This window comes from Pollachius pollachius, assembly GCF_949987615.1.
Source record: "Pollachius pollachius genome assembly, chromosome: 7".
Classification (NCBI taxonomy): Eukaryota; Metazoa; Chordata; class Actinopteri; order Gadiformes; family Gadidae; genus Pollachius; species Pollachius pollachius.
In genome coordinates, this window is record NC_136940.1 from 16,825,154 (window position 1) to 16,840,641 (window position 15,488).

General features: G+C 44.4%; 1 protein-coding gene across 2 annotated transcripts in view; it reads right to left on the reverse strand.

Moving 5' to 3' along the window:
- Positions 1-15,488, reverse strand: part of fnbp1l (formin binding protein 1-like) — a 36,917-nt gene that overhangs the window by 5,035 nt on the left and 16,394 nt on the right. For both annotated transcript variants that reach the window (XM_079739517.1, XM_079739516.1), the window contains exons 6-14: positions 14,958-15,062; positions 14,669-14,797; positions 13,782-13,928; positions 13,127-13,369; positions 6,350-6,459; positions 3,274-3,406; positions 1,945-2,039; positions 1,428-1,624; positions 911-948 (exon numbers count right to left, since the gene is read on the reverse strand). In XM_079739517.1, the coding sequence (XP_079595643.1) occupies positions 911-948; positions 1,428-1,624; positions 1,945-2,039; positions 3,274-3,406; positions 6,350-6,459; positions 13,127-13,369; positions 13,782-13,928; positions 14,669-14,797; positions 14,958-15,062 (1,197 nt within the window). The remainder of the gene's footprint in view (positions 1-910; positions 949-1,427; positions 1,625-1,944; positions 2,040-3,273; positions 3,407-6,349; positions 6,460-13,126; positions 13,370-13,781; positions 13,929-14,668; positions 14,798-14,957; positions 15,063-15,488) is intronic.

The window sequence follows — 15,488 nt, forward strand, 5'->3', positions numbered from 1 at the left end:
TACAACAGGTGACTGTAAATCAATGTTTAAAGAAATATAGCTTGCATTTGTTCCTAAATATTTATAATACAATAATATTTTCTGTCAAGCTGTGCTACTTTCGATAATACGATTTAAAACATAACCAAGAAAAAAGTAGGCCCAATGTAAACTGTTAGCTAAACAGGCTTTTAAAATAGCGTCAGTAATATTAAAGATAAAAATAATTGCTAATTACTAGTGAACCCACTGTTTCAGCTGGATTTGAAACGCTTGTTGAGAGAATTATGAGAGGGGGAGGCTGTTTAGCCCCATGTAACGACCCGCGGCAGCTTTGCGTTAATGTTTTTAGAACTGTCGTTGTGTATGAGTGTTATATTGAGCTATGTTGTAAATGAAATGCACGACACACTTTAGCGTTATACTATAAGGGTCCGGGAAGCGTAAACCTCACTCGGACACAGCTATTAAATCACTGCTCAAATACACACACACACACACACACACACACACACACACACACACACACACACACACACACGTCAGGAAAACAACTACCCCTGCATTCACAGCAGAGTTAACATTCACATAGTGTTTTGGGGAGAGAAGCAAAAACATTTACCTTGTTTTTTTCTAAATTTTTGTCTTATTTCCGTAACAGTGACAAAATGACATGGATTACTATTTTGACGACCTTATAAGTCATATTACCACGTTTAAAAAAAGAGAAAACGGTTTGGGATCACTGACTCTTAAGTTTGGCAATTTATTGGGTCAGGTTGATGAATCTGGAATTGGTAGTTGACAATGCCCTTTTGCAAATATCCAGAAACGGTATGCTGGTTCAGGTTGTGGATAAAGTCAAACATGAAAATGACAACAGTTCATCGACAACATATGACAATAGATTGTGTACAAAGAGTCACATTACCTCATCCTCTGCCATCACTAACGTCCCCTCGTTCTTACCTGGTGAAAACAAAAACAAATCACTTGAATGGATCCGCGCTACGATCGTGGATCATTCTCCTTGAAGACCAGGAAAACACTCATAACCCGTCTTGCAGTGATCATACATCAAATAATACAGCCTCTAGAAATATCTCATCCAGTCACGACAAAGTATTGATATTATACCAACCATCGCCTAACTGATAGGTAAAGCATCTCTCTCTTACGGACATCCAATATCGACAGGTTCGAGTGAGTTTGTGCCCAAGGGATGATGATGGTCTGCGCAATGCCGGCATAGAGTTTCCGCTAATATCACCCAATTATTATCCAATTATTATTTTCGACTTCGAAATCGGATCATCGTTGCTATTTACTCAACAGGCAACTGGCAATTTGTGTGAGCTGTGCAATGTAGGTCATGGAACTGCAATCCATGTCCTACATAAACGCGCCGTTCCAAGGTGATCGAAAGCAAAACCTGCGCGCGGCTTTACCGTCAAAGGAGTACAGCGCCTTGCAGTGTCCGACGACAGGCATAGGGTCATCGTCGTCAAACTCGTCGTCAAACTCGTGGTGGTCCGAGTTGGGGGGCCCGGGCTGCCGTGGGGGGGGGCCCGAGTGGTGGTGGTGGGGGCGCTGAGGTGTGGGCTGGTGCTCCTGGTTGTTGTCGTCGGTGTAGCTGCCCTCAGGACTGACGGAGAGAGGGAGAGATGGGGCGGGTTATTGGGGAGAGGGACAGCGGTGGAGGCAGATGACGGGCCTGGATTGACTCATGCCCTGAAGGGGAAAGCTAGTAGGCTGATATTGTGCTTGCAGAGGTGAGCTAAAGAAAGCCACTTGCAGGGAGACGGCATAACTGCCATAGCAATTATAGATTGCCGTTGATAACAAGGAACGGTTTACAGATTTCTGATGCCAGTGCTTGCGCAGATAAAAAAAAAAAAAGCAGCTTCGGAAAAACCTGGTTTTAAGACTACGTGAACATGCTAGTGTGTGTGTGTGCGTGCGTACCTCTCTCTGCCCTGGGGGGTGTGGTGGTGGTTGTCTGCACTGTGTCTCCGGTCGCCCCTGGAGCTCTGCTTGCCCTCAACCTCCGACAGCCACGACTACATAAGCACCCAAACAAACACAAACACACACACACACACACACACACACACACACACACACACACACACACAAACACACACACATTAAAACATCACACCTTTCTAGACAGACTGACATTTTGATGACAAGGTGAAAATGTGCCCTATATGTGTGAGATCTGTCGGAATAGGTCCCTTCATTAGGAAACAAAAGATCAACTGTGTTTAACAGCACATACTGAACGTGTGATTGATCACCAGTGTGGGTCTTTTTTAGTAGTGGTGAAAAGGGCAAGATTATACAACATTTAGTTGACTCGTTTAGTTAATCTGATTGATTACTGATGCGTTCACCAGCCCCTTAGGACAGTGCTGTGGTAAGAGGCCGACACATAAAGCCCTAAATATATTTAAAACAAAATCAAAGCCGAGAACCCTTCGCACATTACAGCGATCTGAAAACATTGCAGTGCTTCGACTTGGTCGCAACCCTGCTATTTTTTTGTGTGAGAACATGGTAATTTGGAGTTATTTTCAAGTATACTGAAGCCTTTACAGTCTCTGGTGTTAGGCCCTGTGCTGCCACACAGTGAAAAGCAGGGGGTGCTAACACATTGCAGTTAACCCTGGACTCCTGGAAATCACAAAAGTCAGTTATCTGTCAGGACTCGGGTTACACTCACCGACACACTTAGGACTGACTGGGGAATACAGCTAGCCTCTGTCTCCTTCTTTTCCATTACTTATCCCACCTCTCATCTTTCCCTCCCCTCTGCGTCTCCAATAACTTTCTTGCTTCTGTTTCGTTTGATTTGAAAACAGTGAGACCTCTCACTGATCCACAAAGATTTTGACCTCAGGATAACATTTCCAAATTCCCTCTTCATCTTACTGTTTGAGTTGCTTTATGTTAGCTCGGCAGGACAGAGAGATGGATACACAGACAGAGACAGATAGACAGACAGACACACACAGAGGCCGACAGATAGACAGAGACAGAGCAAAAGCCATAGAGAGAAACGGAGAGGGAGATTCAGACAGACGGAGAGAAAGAGAGACAGAGACATAGACAGAGTGAAAGAGACAGTGAGAGACACAGAAACAGAGAGACAGAAACACAGAGACAGAGAGAGACAGAGACAGAGAGAAAGACCGGAAGGGGAAGACGTCACACCACGGGTCAAGTTGCAAACCCAGAGGGGGGTCCTCATGACCACAAAGAGTCTTTATAGGCGGAAGCCTCCCTCCGTACCTCGTTCTTGTGTATTTCCGAGCGCAGCTTTTCCATGTTGCATATGGTCTCAGAGATCTTGGGCTGCAGGCTGCTTGGGTCGCCCATCTGGGGGTTCTTCTCATACACGTCCTTCATCTTGTTCAGGGCATCCCTATACAAGAGGATGGTCAGAAGTAAATATTACGTTGAAGAAACCATATACAATCTATTCCAAATTATAGCATTAATAATACCAAAATGTTCAACAAATTTAATTTGCTTAACCCTGAAACAAGCTGTCTAATGTTCTGCTGCTAGTGGTAAGCATTAGGGATGGGCATTTGAAGAAATTTCCTTGATCGAGCATCGCTAGAGTTATCGATCAATTATCGATTAATCATTAACTTTTTTCTATAGGCTATATTGAAATTCCCGTTGGTAAAAATACAAAATGTTTTTATCAATTAAATCTTTATTACAACAATAATGTATGGGCCAAAATGAATACAATAGTTAACTTGAAGACCTACATGTTTAACAGTTTTAAAATAATAAATACAGGCATTATAGGTTATAGATGCGGCGCTCGTAAAGTCCGAACAATGGCAAAGGCTCGCAACAAAAAGATGAGCCACGCCACCCATTTACAAACAATTAAATGAACTACTATCTAAAAGCAATACCTTATTGAACATACAAGGCTAAGATTTCACAGTTTCGACAAAATAACGACTCCGAGAGGCACCAAGCCGAAAGAAAAGCGGAGCGAGAGACGACACATTAAAACAAAAAGAGCGACTCACGTTCGGTGGTGACTGTCCCTACTGTCTAACTCCAGCCTACATATTTTTATTTAGAAATATAAGCATGTCAACATGCTCGGGGGTAAGCCGCGAACGCAGCCTTGTTACTGTCAGTCCAGCAGCAGAAAACACCCGCTCTGACGGGACCGAAGTTGCGGGGATGCAAAGGTACTGTCGCGCTAACTTTGACAGCCTGGGGAACCTCCTCCCATTCACTTTCCACCAGTCGGCAGGGTTGCAATCCAGGGGTGGGGGGGTATCCTTCAGAAAGTTATTAACCTCTGTGTCAATGCCAGTGTCCAGTATAATGGAGTACTGCTCCCCGAGGAGAAGTGCCATAGCGGATGCCTGTGTGGCGGCTGCGGCCGCTCCAGTGTTTGCGCTCCCTTCGTCCGCGTGCCCCCCAGCCTGCTCGATAGCCTCCTGGCCTGTCTCCACTGCCTCTCCCAGTTCAACTAATTTCGCATTAGCAACTACTGTCTGTGCAGGTGTCAGAAAGCTCAGGTGCTTGTGACGAGGGTCCAGCATTGCTGAAAGCATGGGGGCCGATGATACAAATTCAGCAGACTGAACCTGAAAATAAATGATGCGGGGAAATCAATAATCAGAAATAATTGTGCATCTATAATGCTAAATGGAAAACGTATCTAGCCTATCCAATAAGAGGCATGTAAGTATAGGCTATGTTGTAATTCTTATTACCTGTAACATTTTTGCTATTGGGCATATTGAAACTTAACTAAATGTAGCTTACATTCATTCGGGTGCTGAGGGACGACCGCACTTTAGTTTTGAACTCGATAACCTTGGGCCCGTCTCCTTCTTTGCGCATCAGATGGGCATTGATGAGTCCGAAGGTGATGGGATAAGTGTTGGAGATGGAGACGTCCTTCTCCGCAGACATGACGGTGGTGGCACACTTTAGTGCTCTCAGCACAGGCTGCATTTCCTCCATCAGCCGCCAATGCTCATCTTTCAGCTCCAGGATTCTGGCGTCCTGGAGCTTGGTCACGGTGCGGTCCGACAGGACAGCAGCAACAGCCCACCGTTGCTCCACCAGCCGATCGAACATTTCACAGACCGAGTTCCAACGTGTTTTACATGATTGAATAAGCCGGTGGCTTGGGAGGGCCATTTGTTCTTGTTTTTTTTGCAGAGTTTTGCTGGCAACTGTGCTGTGGTTAAAGTGACCAACCAGTTTGCCAGCCGCGGCGATTACCCGATTCAGGTAAAGTGCAAAGCCGTCATTTATGGCCAGCTGGAGGGTGTGGGCAAAGCAGGCAACGGAAACCCAGCTGACTCTGGTTGGACGGTTAGCAGCGACTATATTGGCCGCGTTATCATGTACGCAGGCGATTACTCGGCCTTCAATTCCCCATTGCTCCACAGCCCCATTCAATTTCTCCGCGAGACAGTCGGCTGTGTGACGGCCTGGCAGGCTTTCTGTTAACAGGACAGCCGAGTTCATTTCCCAGTCATCGCCGATGTAGTGGCAAGTGATGGTAATATAGCTCTCAGCTGTTAAAGCTGTCCAGCAGTCTGTCGTGAGAGCAACACTCTCAGCTTTGGCCAACTTTTTAAACAACTCCTCTTTTCTTTCTTCATACTGCGTTTCAATGAGTCTGGTGACTGTGCGCCGTGATGGAATGTGATAGGCTGGTTCCATTATATCCATCAGATTCCCAAAACCTTTGCCTTCAACTACACTTATAGGCAGCATGTCTGTCTGAATGAACTTGCAGATTCCTTTAGTAATTTTATCTGCCCGCTGTGAGTTGCAGCTCCTCCTAGCTAGGACCGAGGTGATGGTAGGTTGAGAGGAGGATGAACTGCCGGCCAACAAGGTCGGATGTGCGTTTTTCAAGTGATACATCATAGTAGTCGTCGCAGAATTATACTTGTACACGGCATCACAGTGTGTACAGTGAACGTCTCCGTTTTTTAAATCGAAGTGGTCCCACGCAACACTTCGCTTGGACCACTTCATGTTTAGGCTAATCTTGCTTTGCTGGCAAGTTTCCAAATGAGCTGCGTCACAAGTCAACTGCCGCTCATTTGGCTGTTACGTTTTTGTCCTTAGAAATAATAAAACATCGCGCCCTGGTGGTTAGATTTGTTATTTCTCCGTCCTTTTGATCGATAACAATATAAATTGATCGACGCATTTCTTAACGATCAATTATCGAGCATCGATTAATTATGCCCATCCCTAGTAAGCATTGTGTCTATGGGTGTGTGTATATGCATGTGTACATGAACACATTGGAGGGAAGGGATCGCTAAACGGGGACGGGGGGGCGGGTTCACTGCACCTCTGGTCCACCTCCTTCTGGAGCTCCTTGCTGAGCTCGTCTATCCTCTGCTGCAGCCTCTTCCTGCGCTGCTCCGGGGGCAGGTGGCTGAAGTCCTCCAGGGACGGAGCCTGGAGGAGAGAGAGAGCGGAGAGAGCGCTCAACATTCCCCGCTGTGAGTCACTTCCTCAGGCCACACATGGCCGGCCAGTATTGTGGCCCACGCCGTATACTAGAGCGGTCCTGTTCAGTGAGCATTTGTGAGGTCAGAGAGGAGGCTCTCTGCCAGTGATGGGGTATAATCGGGTCTTGGCCATATGGAAGAGGCTTAGAATATGGGATTTGGCATGGTATTGAGATATGGCGTACACAATGGATGTGTAAATCACATGCAGATATGTTGGCATTATCTCCAAAGCCCTTGATACCACAACACAGCCATCACTCAATTATAACACATATAACACATCTAAATCAATATCAGATTTTTGGTTGTTAAAAAGGCTAGCCTGGACCCATACTGGGTTTGTTACAAGTAAAGCTTGTAATTATAAAGATCCATAACATGGCATGAAAGTGCAGATAATTCTGATGGGAGTCCAATAGTTTCAGAGACAATATAATAACTAAAAGGAATGACACTGGGAATTATGGATTTAAATATTTTCTAGAGATGGGTAAATGTTAGTGACTATGTTAAATAATCAAAGTGAGGGGAGAAGGGAAAGAATAGCTATCGTAATGATCCAGTGCTGCTTATAACTCGGCACCAGCTCTGCACATGTTAAAGCTAACAACAGATCCTATACGCAGTGGACTACACAGTCATCTACTGTATTCTCCTAGAGAAGAGACACACAAGAGGTACTGTTGGAACAACACAATTACAAATGCAGGCACACACAAAGTTTGCTGAGTCTACCTGTTAATGCTACACACACACACACACCCACACACAAGAACACAACCCTTACCGTTTTAATTGACCACTGAGCCGTAAAGCATAACCCATGCAAATTAAAGAGACAAGACAACATGGAAAGCTCATTAGTGGTGGGATCGTCAGCGGCGCCAGTCTTAGAAATCATGCAGAATCAACGGCCCATTCCCCCAGCTTGACCGTTCAGTCTATCGAGAGAACATTCTACATTTTGGCTGACCGTCAGACCATCAGGAGGTCAACCGCCTTCCTTAGATGGATTAAACCAGTTACTAAAACAGCGTCCAATCACGGATGGCACAGATGGAATAGGCTGAAAACCCCCAACTACAGCAGTTTGGCTGTCAGTCTTGGCACTGTGGACAGCGTTATCGACGGTTTATTGTTCAGACTGTCTGCTTCGCAGCATAGTGATACAGTATTAGCACAGCCATGCTAACACAGAGACACCACACACACACACACACACACACACACACACACACACACACACACACACACACACACACACACACACACACACACACACACACACACACACACACACACACACACTAGTATTATACTCGGCAAGCAAGCACACTACCACACCATATGTTCTTCACCACACCAATTTCACCCTTTTCCTGCACATAACGGCAATAGACCAGTGAAGTTTTACCTTTTGAAATGACTGCAGATTCACCCACCCACACCAGAATTTATCTGAACTAGTCTACAAAACTTCAGTGGCCTATAAAACTCTCCAAATAACATCCCCAAAAAACTGCACAGCAAACCAAACACACGTTCACGACAAAAAACAGGCTGTCAATCACCTGAATATAGGAAATACTAAAATACAAAGAGAAAGACAAAAAGCACTTTAAGATGTTGAAAGCCATCGAAGTGAGTCCCAGGTACGGAGAGGTTGACCGAACACAAAAGGGCAAAAACCACTGCATCACGCCTAAAGAACGAGCAGTCAAGGAGCAGAGGAGGAGGCCCGTGGGGGTGGGCGTCTCCCTGCCGGCTCACCCCTCTCTTCAGGCCCCGGAGCGCAGCCATGCGCGGAGCACTGCTGGTGACTTCCGACAGGCAGCGGCCCACGCTGTCCCAGCTGAAGCGGGACGGGGGAGTGGGGGGCTGGAGCTCAGAGAGGGGGCGGGGATGGGGGCGTGGGCGGGACGAGGATGCAGAGCAAGAGGAGGGCAAGAGAGGAGGAGGAGGGGGAGGGGCTGAGGAAGGAGACTGACGAGGGAGGAGGAGAGCAAACAAAGAAAACATGATGTGGTGAGCAGAGGGGATGGGAGTGATAGGTGAAAGGTTACAGCGGCCCTTAATTACACTCAATCCCTACACACTTTTGCTGCACGTTTTGAAGCACAGCTTCAAAATGTTCTGTAAGTTATTCTTTAAGAAGTTGTTTTTTTGTCTTTAACATTTTCTGTAAGTTAGTCTTTACCAAGTTCTGTAAGTAAGTCTCCCACAAGTTCTGTAAGTTAGTCTCCCACAAGTTCTGTAAGTTAGTCTCTAACAAGTTCTGCAAGTTAGTCTCAAACAAGTTCTGCAAGTTAGCCTCTAACAAGTTCTGCTAGTCTTCAACAAGTTATGTTAGTCTTCAACGAGTTATGCAAGTTACTCTTTAAGAAATTAAGTTAGTCTTTAACTAGTTGTGTTAGTCTTTAACTGTTCTGTTAGTCTTTAACAAGTTCTGTTAATCTTCACAAGTTATGTTAATCTTAAACAAGTTATGTTAGTCTTTAAAAAGTTTGGTAAGTTATTCTTTAACAAGTTCAGTTAGTCTTCAACAAGTTCTGTAAGTTAGTCTTCAACAAGTTCTGCTAGTCTTCAACAAGTTCTGCTAGTCTTCAACAAGTTCTGCTAGTCTTCAACAAGTTCAGCTAGTCTTCAACAAGTTCTGCTAGTCTTCAACAAGTTCTGCTAGTCTTCAACAAGTTCTGCTAGTCTTCAACAAGTTCTGCTAGTCTTCAACAAGTTCTGCTAGTCTTGAACAAGTTTTGCTAGTCTTCAACAAGTTCTGCTAGTCTTCAACAAGTTCTGCTAGTCTTCAACAAGTTCTGCTAGTCTTCAACAAGTTCTGCTAGTCTTCAACAAGTTCTGCTAGTCTTCAACAAGTTCTGCTAGTCTTCAACAAGTTCAGCTAGTCTTCAACAAGTTCTGCTAGCCTTCAAAAAGTGTTGCTGCTCTTCAACAAGTACTGCTGCTCTTCAACAAGTACTGCTGCTCTTCAACAAGTACTGTAAGTAAGTCTTTAACAAGTTATGTTATTCTTCAACATGTTATGCAAGTTAGTCTTCAATATGTTCTAGTTGTTTTCAACATGTTCTGAATGTTAGACAAAACAAGTTATGAAGTTAGTCTCAAACATGTTCTGCTTGTTTTTAACATGTTATGTAAGATGTTCTTCAAAATGTTCTGTTAGTCTTTAACATGGGCTGTAAGCTAGTCTTTAACAAGTTATGTTTAACATGTGCTTCTAGTCCTTTACATGTTCTGTAAGTCGGTATTGTTAACATGTTCTGTAGGTTTGTTTTTAACATGTTCTTTAAGTCTGCATCTGTCACATGAAGACCAGAAAAGCACTAGATGCATTTCCTGCAGAAAATGTGGTGAGTGCTGTAGTACAAAGTGAGGTTGAAAATATTTTTTAATAAAGCCACATAGACTAAGGCAAAAAGAACCGTTAAATGGCTTAAATCAAGTAAAGGGATTTGAACAATAGTTCAAAGGTGCACACCATTTAAGAAAAAGTAAATGGTTGGAAAAAAATAAAGTTACTGCTGAATGAAAAGCGCAAAGCATTGATAAAAATGCAGAAATGTATCGTCTTTAAGAGAAGCGAGCTGGTGCGTGATTAAACGTAGCTCAATAGAGTGGGAAAAACCGCCCAATCTGGCAACACTGCCTGAACGTCCTCCAAAAGTAGCCCAATCTGGGGGGGAAATCGCCCAATCTGGCAACACTGCTGGACGTCATCACTAGGGTTGGATTTAGTGATTCGTTTCCGCGAATCAGTTCGCGTCATTCAGTTCGCCATGAGGAGTCGTTCGCGAATCGTTCGTTCGTTCGTTCGTTCAGTCGAGTTTCCGGTAGCGGTGAATCGAATCATACACGGTTCTCTGAGTCAGTCAGACTCAGCCCCTAATTCGTTCGTTCGTTCAGTCGAGTTTCCGGTAGCGGTGAATCAAATCATTGAATGAACGGCTCAGACTCAGCGCCTCCCTCGTTCTCATTCTCATACGTCAACATTACAACATTAACCAAACGCAGCGGGATGGGGGGTGTAGTTGATTATTGGATGTTTAACATATCAGCAAAATAATAGACTTGATTTAGCAATGATGGTGGGTGTCCCGGGTGTTTAAGGCTCCCATAAACAGAACCCTGTGCAGCCAAAGACTAAATCTAGCTGCCAAAATTAACACTGCCTTCAAAACAAGAGCTGGTTAATTGTGAAAAATGCATTAAACTGTCATCAGACAACGCAGTTATACGCTATTGTAATGACCTCGCTGGTGACATAACGATGTCCAGTCATGAGTACTTGAAGGGACTTATATGTAACCAACCAGGTCACTGAAAACCCGTAGCCAACGGCAAAAAGCCACACTAACAACAACCGGTTACCAGGACAACCCCCCAACCCGGTCCCTTCAACGTGCAAGCCCCCACCCTTCTGTTCTCTCAAGGCCCTCCCCCAGCTGACCTGATGATTCGCCCCCCACACTGATTGACAAGAAGAACATCCAATGCATGCACAGAGAACAACTGGCATAACGGACAACAAAATACAATGCAACACATAACACACAAACTCTTTAAATGTCCCAGGGTCGCTACACTATAGACTCTAGAGTTTCTGGTATAAAGGCTGGGACGAATTCCAAATGATAAATATGTACACTTTATGTTGAAAGTATACTTTCAACATAAAGATTTCCATTGAAACGAATTACGCGGTGACTAGTCTTCACAACGAGAGCTGGTAGGTTGTCAAAAATGTGGTATAAAGGCTGGGACGAATTTCGAATTATAAATATGTACAATGCATCCTTTAAATACGTCCATGCAACAGATGGCCAATGTGAATAATAGATAGCTCGCTCACTAAGCCCATTTGTTTTTTCCCCATTAAACCGGTTGATTTTTGTCTCTCATGACTAAAATTCAACGAGAGCGTCCTAGACTCAGTCCTAGAACAGCATACGATTGGCTGGCTCTCGTGAGTCGTGACGTCTCTCAGTCGGTCCCTCCTCACCACTCACACAGTGAGTGAACGAACTGTCAGCGAGTCAGCGACTAGTGGGTCTGGGAGGAGTCGAGTCTGAGAACGAACGAGACGAACGAGGCGAACGAGAGAGAGAGGAACCAGTTCAGTTCGTTCGTCTTAACGATTCGTTCATTCGAACTGATTCGTTCGCGAACGAGTCAACACTAGTCATCACGCTCCAGCGTCAACGTAAATTAATGAGACTGAAAACGAAGCCGGTATGAAACTAAAACTGTGATACTGAATAAAGTTGAAATGATATTGAAATTCCGTTTGGATATTATTGAAGATACAAGTGTGTATATTTGTTAAATGGTTTGAACAAAGGTAAACGGTTGAAATTTGACCGAGTTACGATATCTTAAGTAATTTAAGTGTCAGATGGGCAGATGGCTTCAATGGGACCAACTGTAGAATATAACGGTTTGAAACTAAAACTGTGATTCTGAAGAAAGTTTAAATGATATCGAAATTACGTTTTGATATTATTGAAGATACAAGTGTTTAGATTTGTTAAATGGCTTGAACGAAGAAAAACGGTTGAAAATTGATTTAGTTACCTCTTTAACAGTTGAAGTACCAGTATCTCCCATTGACTCCTATGTTAAAAAAAGATGAAGCGTACGATTCGAAGCTATTCTGAATATTTAAAAATTTTAATGGAGTCTCTAGGTGAAAAATTTAGGAAGGAGATAGGTCCCAAAGTTTGTAGAGAATAAGAAAGAAAGAAAGAAAGAAAGAAAGAAAGAAAGAAAGAAAGAAAGAAAGAAAGAAAGAAAGAAAGAAAGAAAGAAAGAATAAAACTTATGAAGAACAATAGTTGAGCGCTGCATGCAGCACTCACCTAATAAGAATATAGTATAATAGTAAAATAAGTAAAATAGAATAGAATGTATGTGATATATGATGCTAGACGTGTAGAGCAATCCACAGCTTCTGTAAGTATCTTATAAGTATCTAATGTGGACAAAGGCATAAATTAAATAAAAACACACACAATCTCTTCAGAGGTTCCTGCTTGTGAAAAGCATCTGGTAGATCATTAACGGCACAACGACTCTTTCTGGAATATAGGGCAAAGTCCAGTCTGTTATTTTAAGATTTTTTTTTTTAAAGCTTGGGTACAACCGCATTACCTTTGTTTTGAGAGACACACACACACACACACACACACACACACACACACACACACACACACACACACACACACACACACACACACACACACACACACACACACACACACACCTCTAGTGAAAGTAGTAGACAAACACTGAATAACAGAAATCAAGACAGAGATAAGACTTCCGAGGAAGAAAGTGGGAGGAGCAAATAAAAGGGTGGGGTCAGGGCTCGGAATAGAACACTAATGGCTTGATTGGTGTGTGACGTCAGAGTTAATGGATGACTCAAGTACTAGTCAAGTCTGGACCACACAGTGACTCATTCTAATGAGTCAGAGAGCGAGAGAGACAAAGGACACACAAAAGGTGGTGCTCTTGGTATACAAACAAACAGTCCCATCCACAATGGTATAGTCAAGTTTGCATCAAACGTGAAAGCAATGCTCTAAATGGCTGCTCACCTTTGGTTTCTTGCCAAACAGCCAGAGTTTGTTCTTGGCCTTGCCCATGGAGTGTTTGGGGTCCGCCCGCGTCCCACCGGAAACTCCTACTCCCACCAACTCCTTGTCCCTCTCACCCTTGGGTGTGTTGCTGATGGTGGCGTCCGAACCCGTGCGGCTCAGGTTCTGGCTGTAGTCCTCGAAGGGGAAGTCTGCCGGCGGCTCAAAGCCCGACTTGAAGGATTCCACCACAATGCCCGAGTCCTGGGGAGGGGAGTACACACACACACACACACACACACACACACACACACACACACACACACACACACACAAAAAGAGTGAGACACAGGCCAGCCCCCCCGACCCATTACCACCACCATAAAAACCCCATCTCTACCATCTCCCTGAACCCCCTCCACCACCAACAACCTCCATCCCCACCACCCTCACCTCCACCAGCTCTCCGTACCTTGTGTCGAAACGACTTGATCACCTGCAAATCTATCGCACCACCTCTATGACCATCATCCCAACATCTCCAACACAATCCCCCTCACCACCACAACCCTCATCATCTCCAACACAATCCCCCTCACCACCACAACCCTCATCATCACCACCATCCACCCATACCATTACCACCACAACCATCCCCTCCGCCAGCTCTGCATACCTTGCGTTCGTCGACGGCCTTGGCGGCCGAGACCATGCCCTCCAGGCACTTTGAGACGATGGGCACCACCCTCCTCTCCACCTCGGCGAAGCTCCGGTACGTCTCGCCCAGCTTCACCGTGCGCCGCTCGTCCATGGCCTGCAAGTTCTGGTGAGGGGAAGACATTCACTCGTGACTTTTGCCGTACAGATGTCATAGTAAGTCTACCTGGGGTATAGAAAGGTAAAGAATGTTGTCTCTTGTTATAATTATTTAACCTGGAGATGTGGTAGGATGAACTGTACATATATAAAAGTAGTCTTTGATCGTCACTGAAAAAAAAAACATTACAGAAAAAGACTTGTGTATTACTCATGAATGGGTTTATTACTCACTCATACAAAATAGTAAAAAAGACTTGTGGTTTTGGATGGGGGACTTCTGCTGCCTATAAAGCAACAGCCCAGCCATGGTCTGTTTTCTCCTAGCTGAACCGCACTTTGGTCAACCCTGGTTATATTTTTATGTGCCTTATAAATAAATATACTTGATTTAATAGGTTTCAAGGCAGCGCTAGAAGCTATGGCCGCCCAGGGCCAGTGTCTTTCTGCTGGACTAGAGAAAAGCACTGTCATTTAGCTCCTCTAATTGGGGGGGGACTATAATTTGAACCATAACGCCATCAACATTGTCATTAAAATGATTTTCCCTTTCAAAGGCATGCATCACCGTAGCTCTTCACTAGAAAGAGAAACCTCTACATGTTTTTGTAGTGGTGTAGTTTGAACAGAAGCTTCCAACAGATTTGCACAGAATATATCCATGGTATGCAGCAAACCAGTTCACCTGCTCCCAGTATCCAGGTATGTCTGGCATTGTTAACAGTGTGACTGGGAGGGGGAGGGTACCTTGAAGATGTTTGGTATGGTAGTGTGGAAGTGCTTCCACTGCTCTGCGTTGAAGTTCTGCAGCTGGGCAGCATACTCGTTCTTGCTCTCGTCTGCCAGGTGTGTCCGCTGGTAGTACTGAGACTTTGCCTGAACAAAGACACCATTTACAACATCAACCAACAGCCTTATGGCATAGCCGTCTGTAGTCACATGGATAACAAAAGGAATACATTGAGGTTCACATTCAAAAGTGAATTGTCAATTTGGAGTACATTTGTTGGGGTCAAGGGGGACGGGACATCCTTACCTTCTCCACCTCTGATTTGGTGGCGTTGATGTCATTATCCAACCTTTCGTAGCTCAACTGGGATTTCTCCGCCTCTCTACACTCCCTCTCAAACTTCTTTTTACTCTAGGGATGGTGAGAGACCGGGAGAAAGAGAGAAAGAACACACAGTCATACAAGTTCAAAACAAGTTAAGACTTAAAGAACAGGGCTGCATTACAACACTTCATTCATGCCACAATTCAAGGGTAAACAAGTGTATATGTAAAATACAGAAAACATAACATCTAATTATATTGAGTGGTCGAGAGAGGGATAGCGAGAGACTTTCCTTCCTGCCCGTCCATCTGTATTGCATTAATGACAGACGGACAGCTTAAGTGGTAGAGGGAGAAAAAAAGGGTGAGACAGAAAGAGTAGTCACCTAGTTAGTCACTTAAGGAACGAGGTAGTGACTAAAGATAGAAAGGTGCACATTCAATTCTAAGGGAGTCAGCCCTTTTTGGCAGGTTTGTGAGACAACATGTGACTGGAAATGTGTATCAATGATGA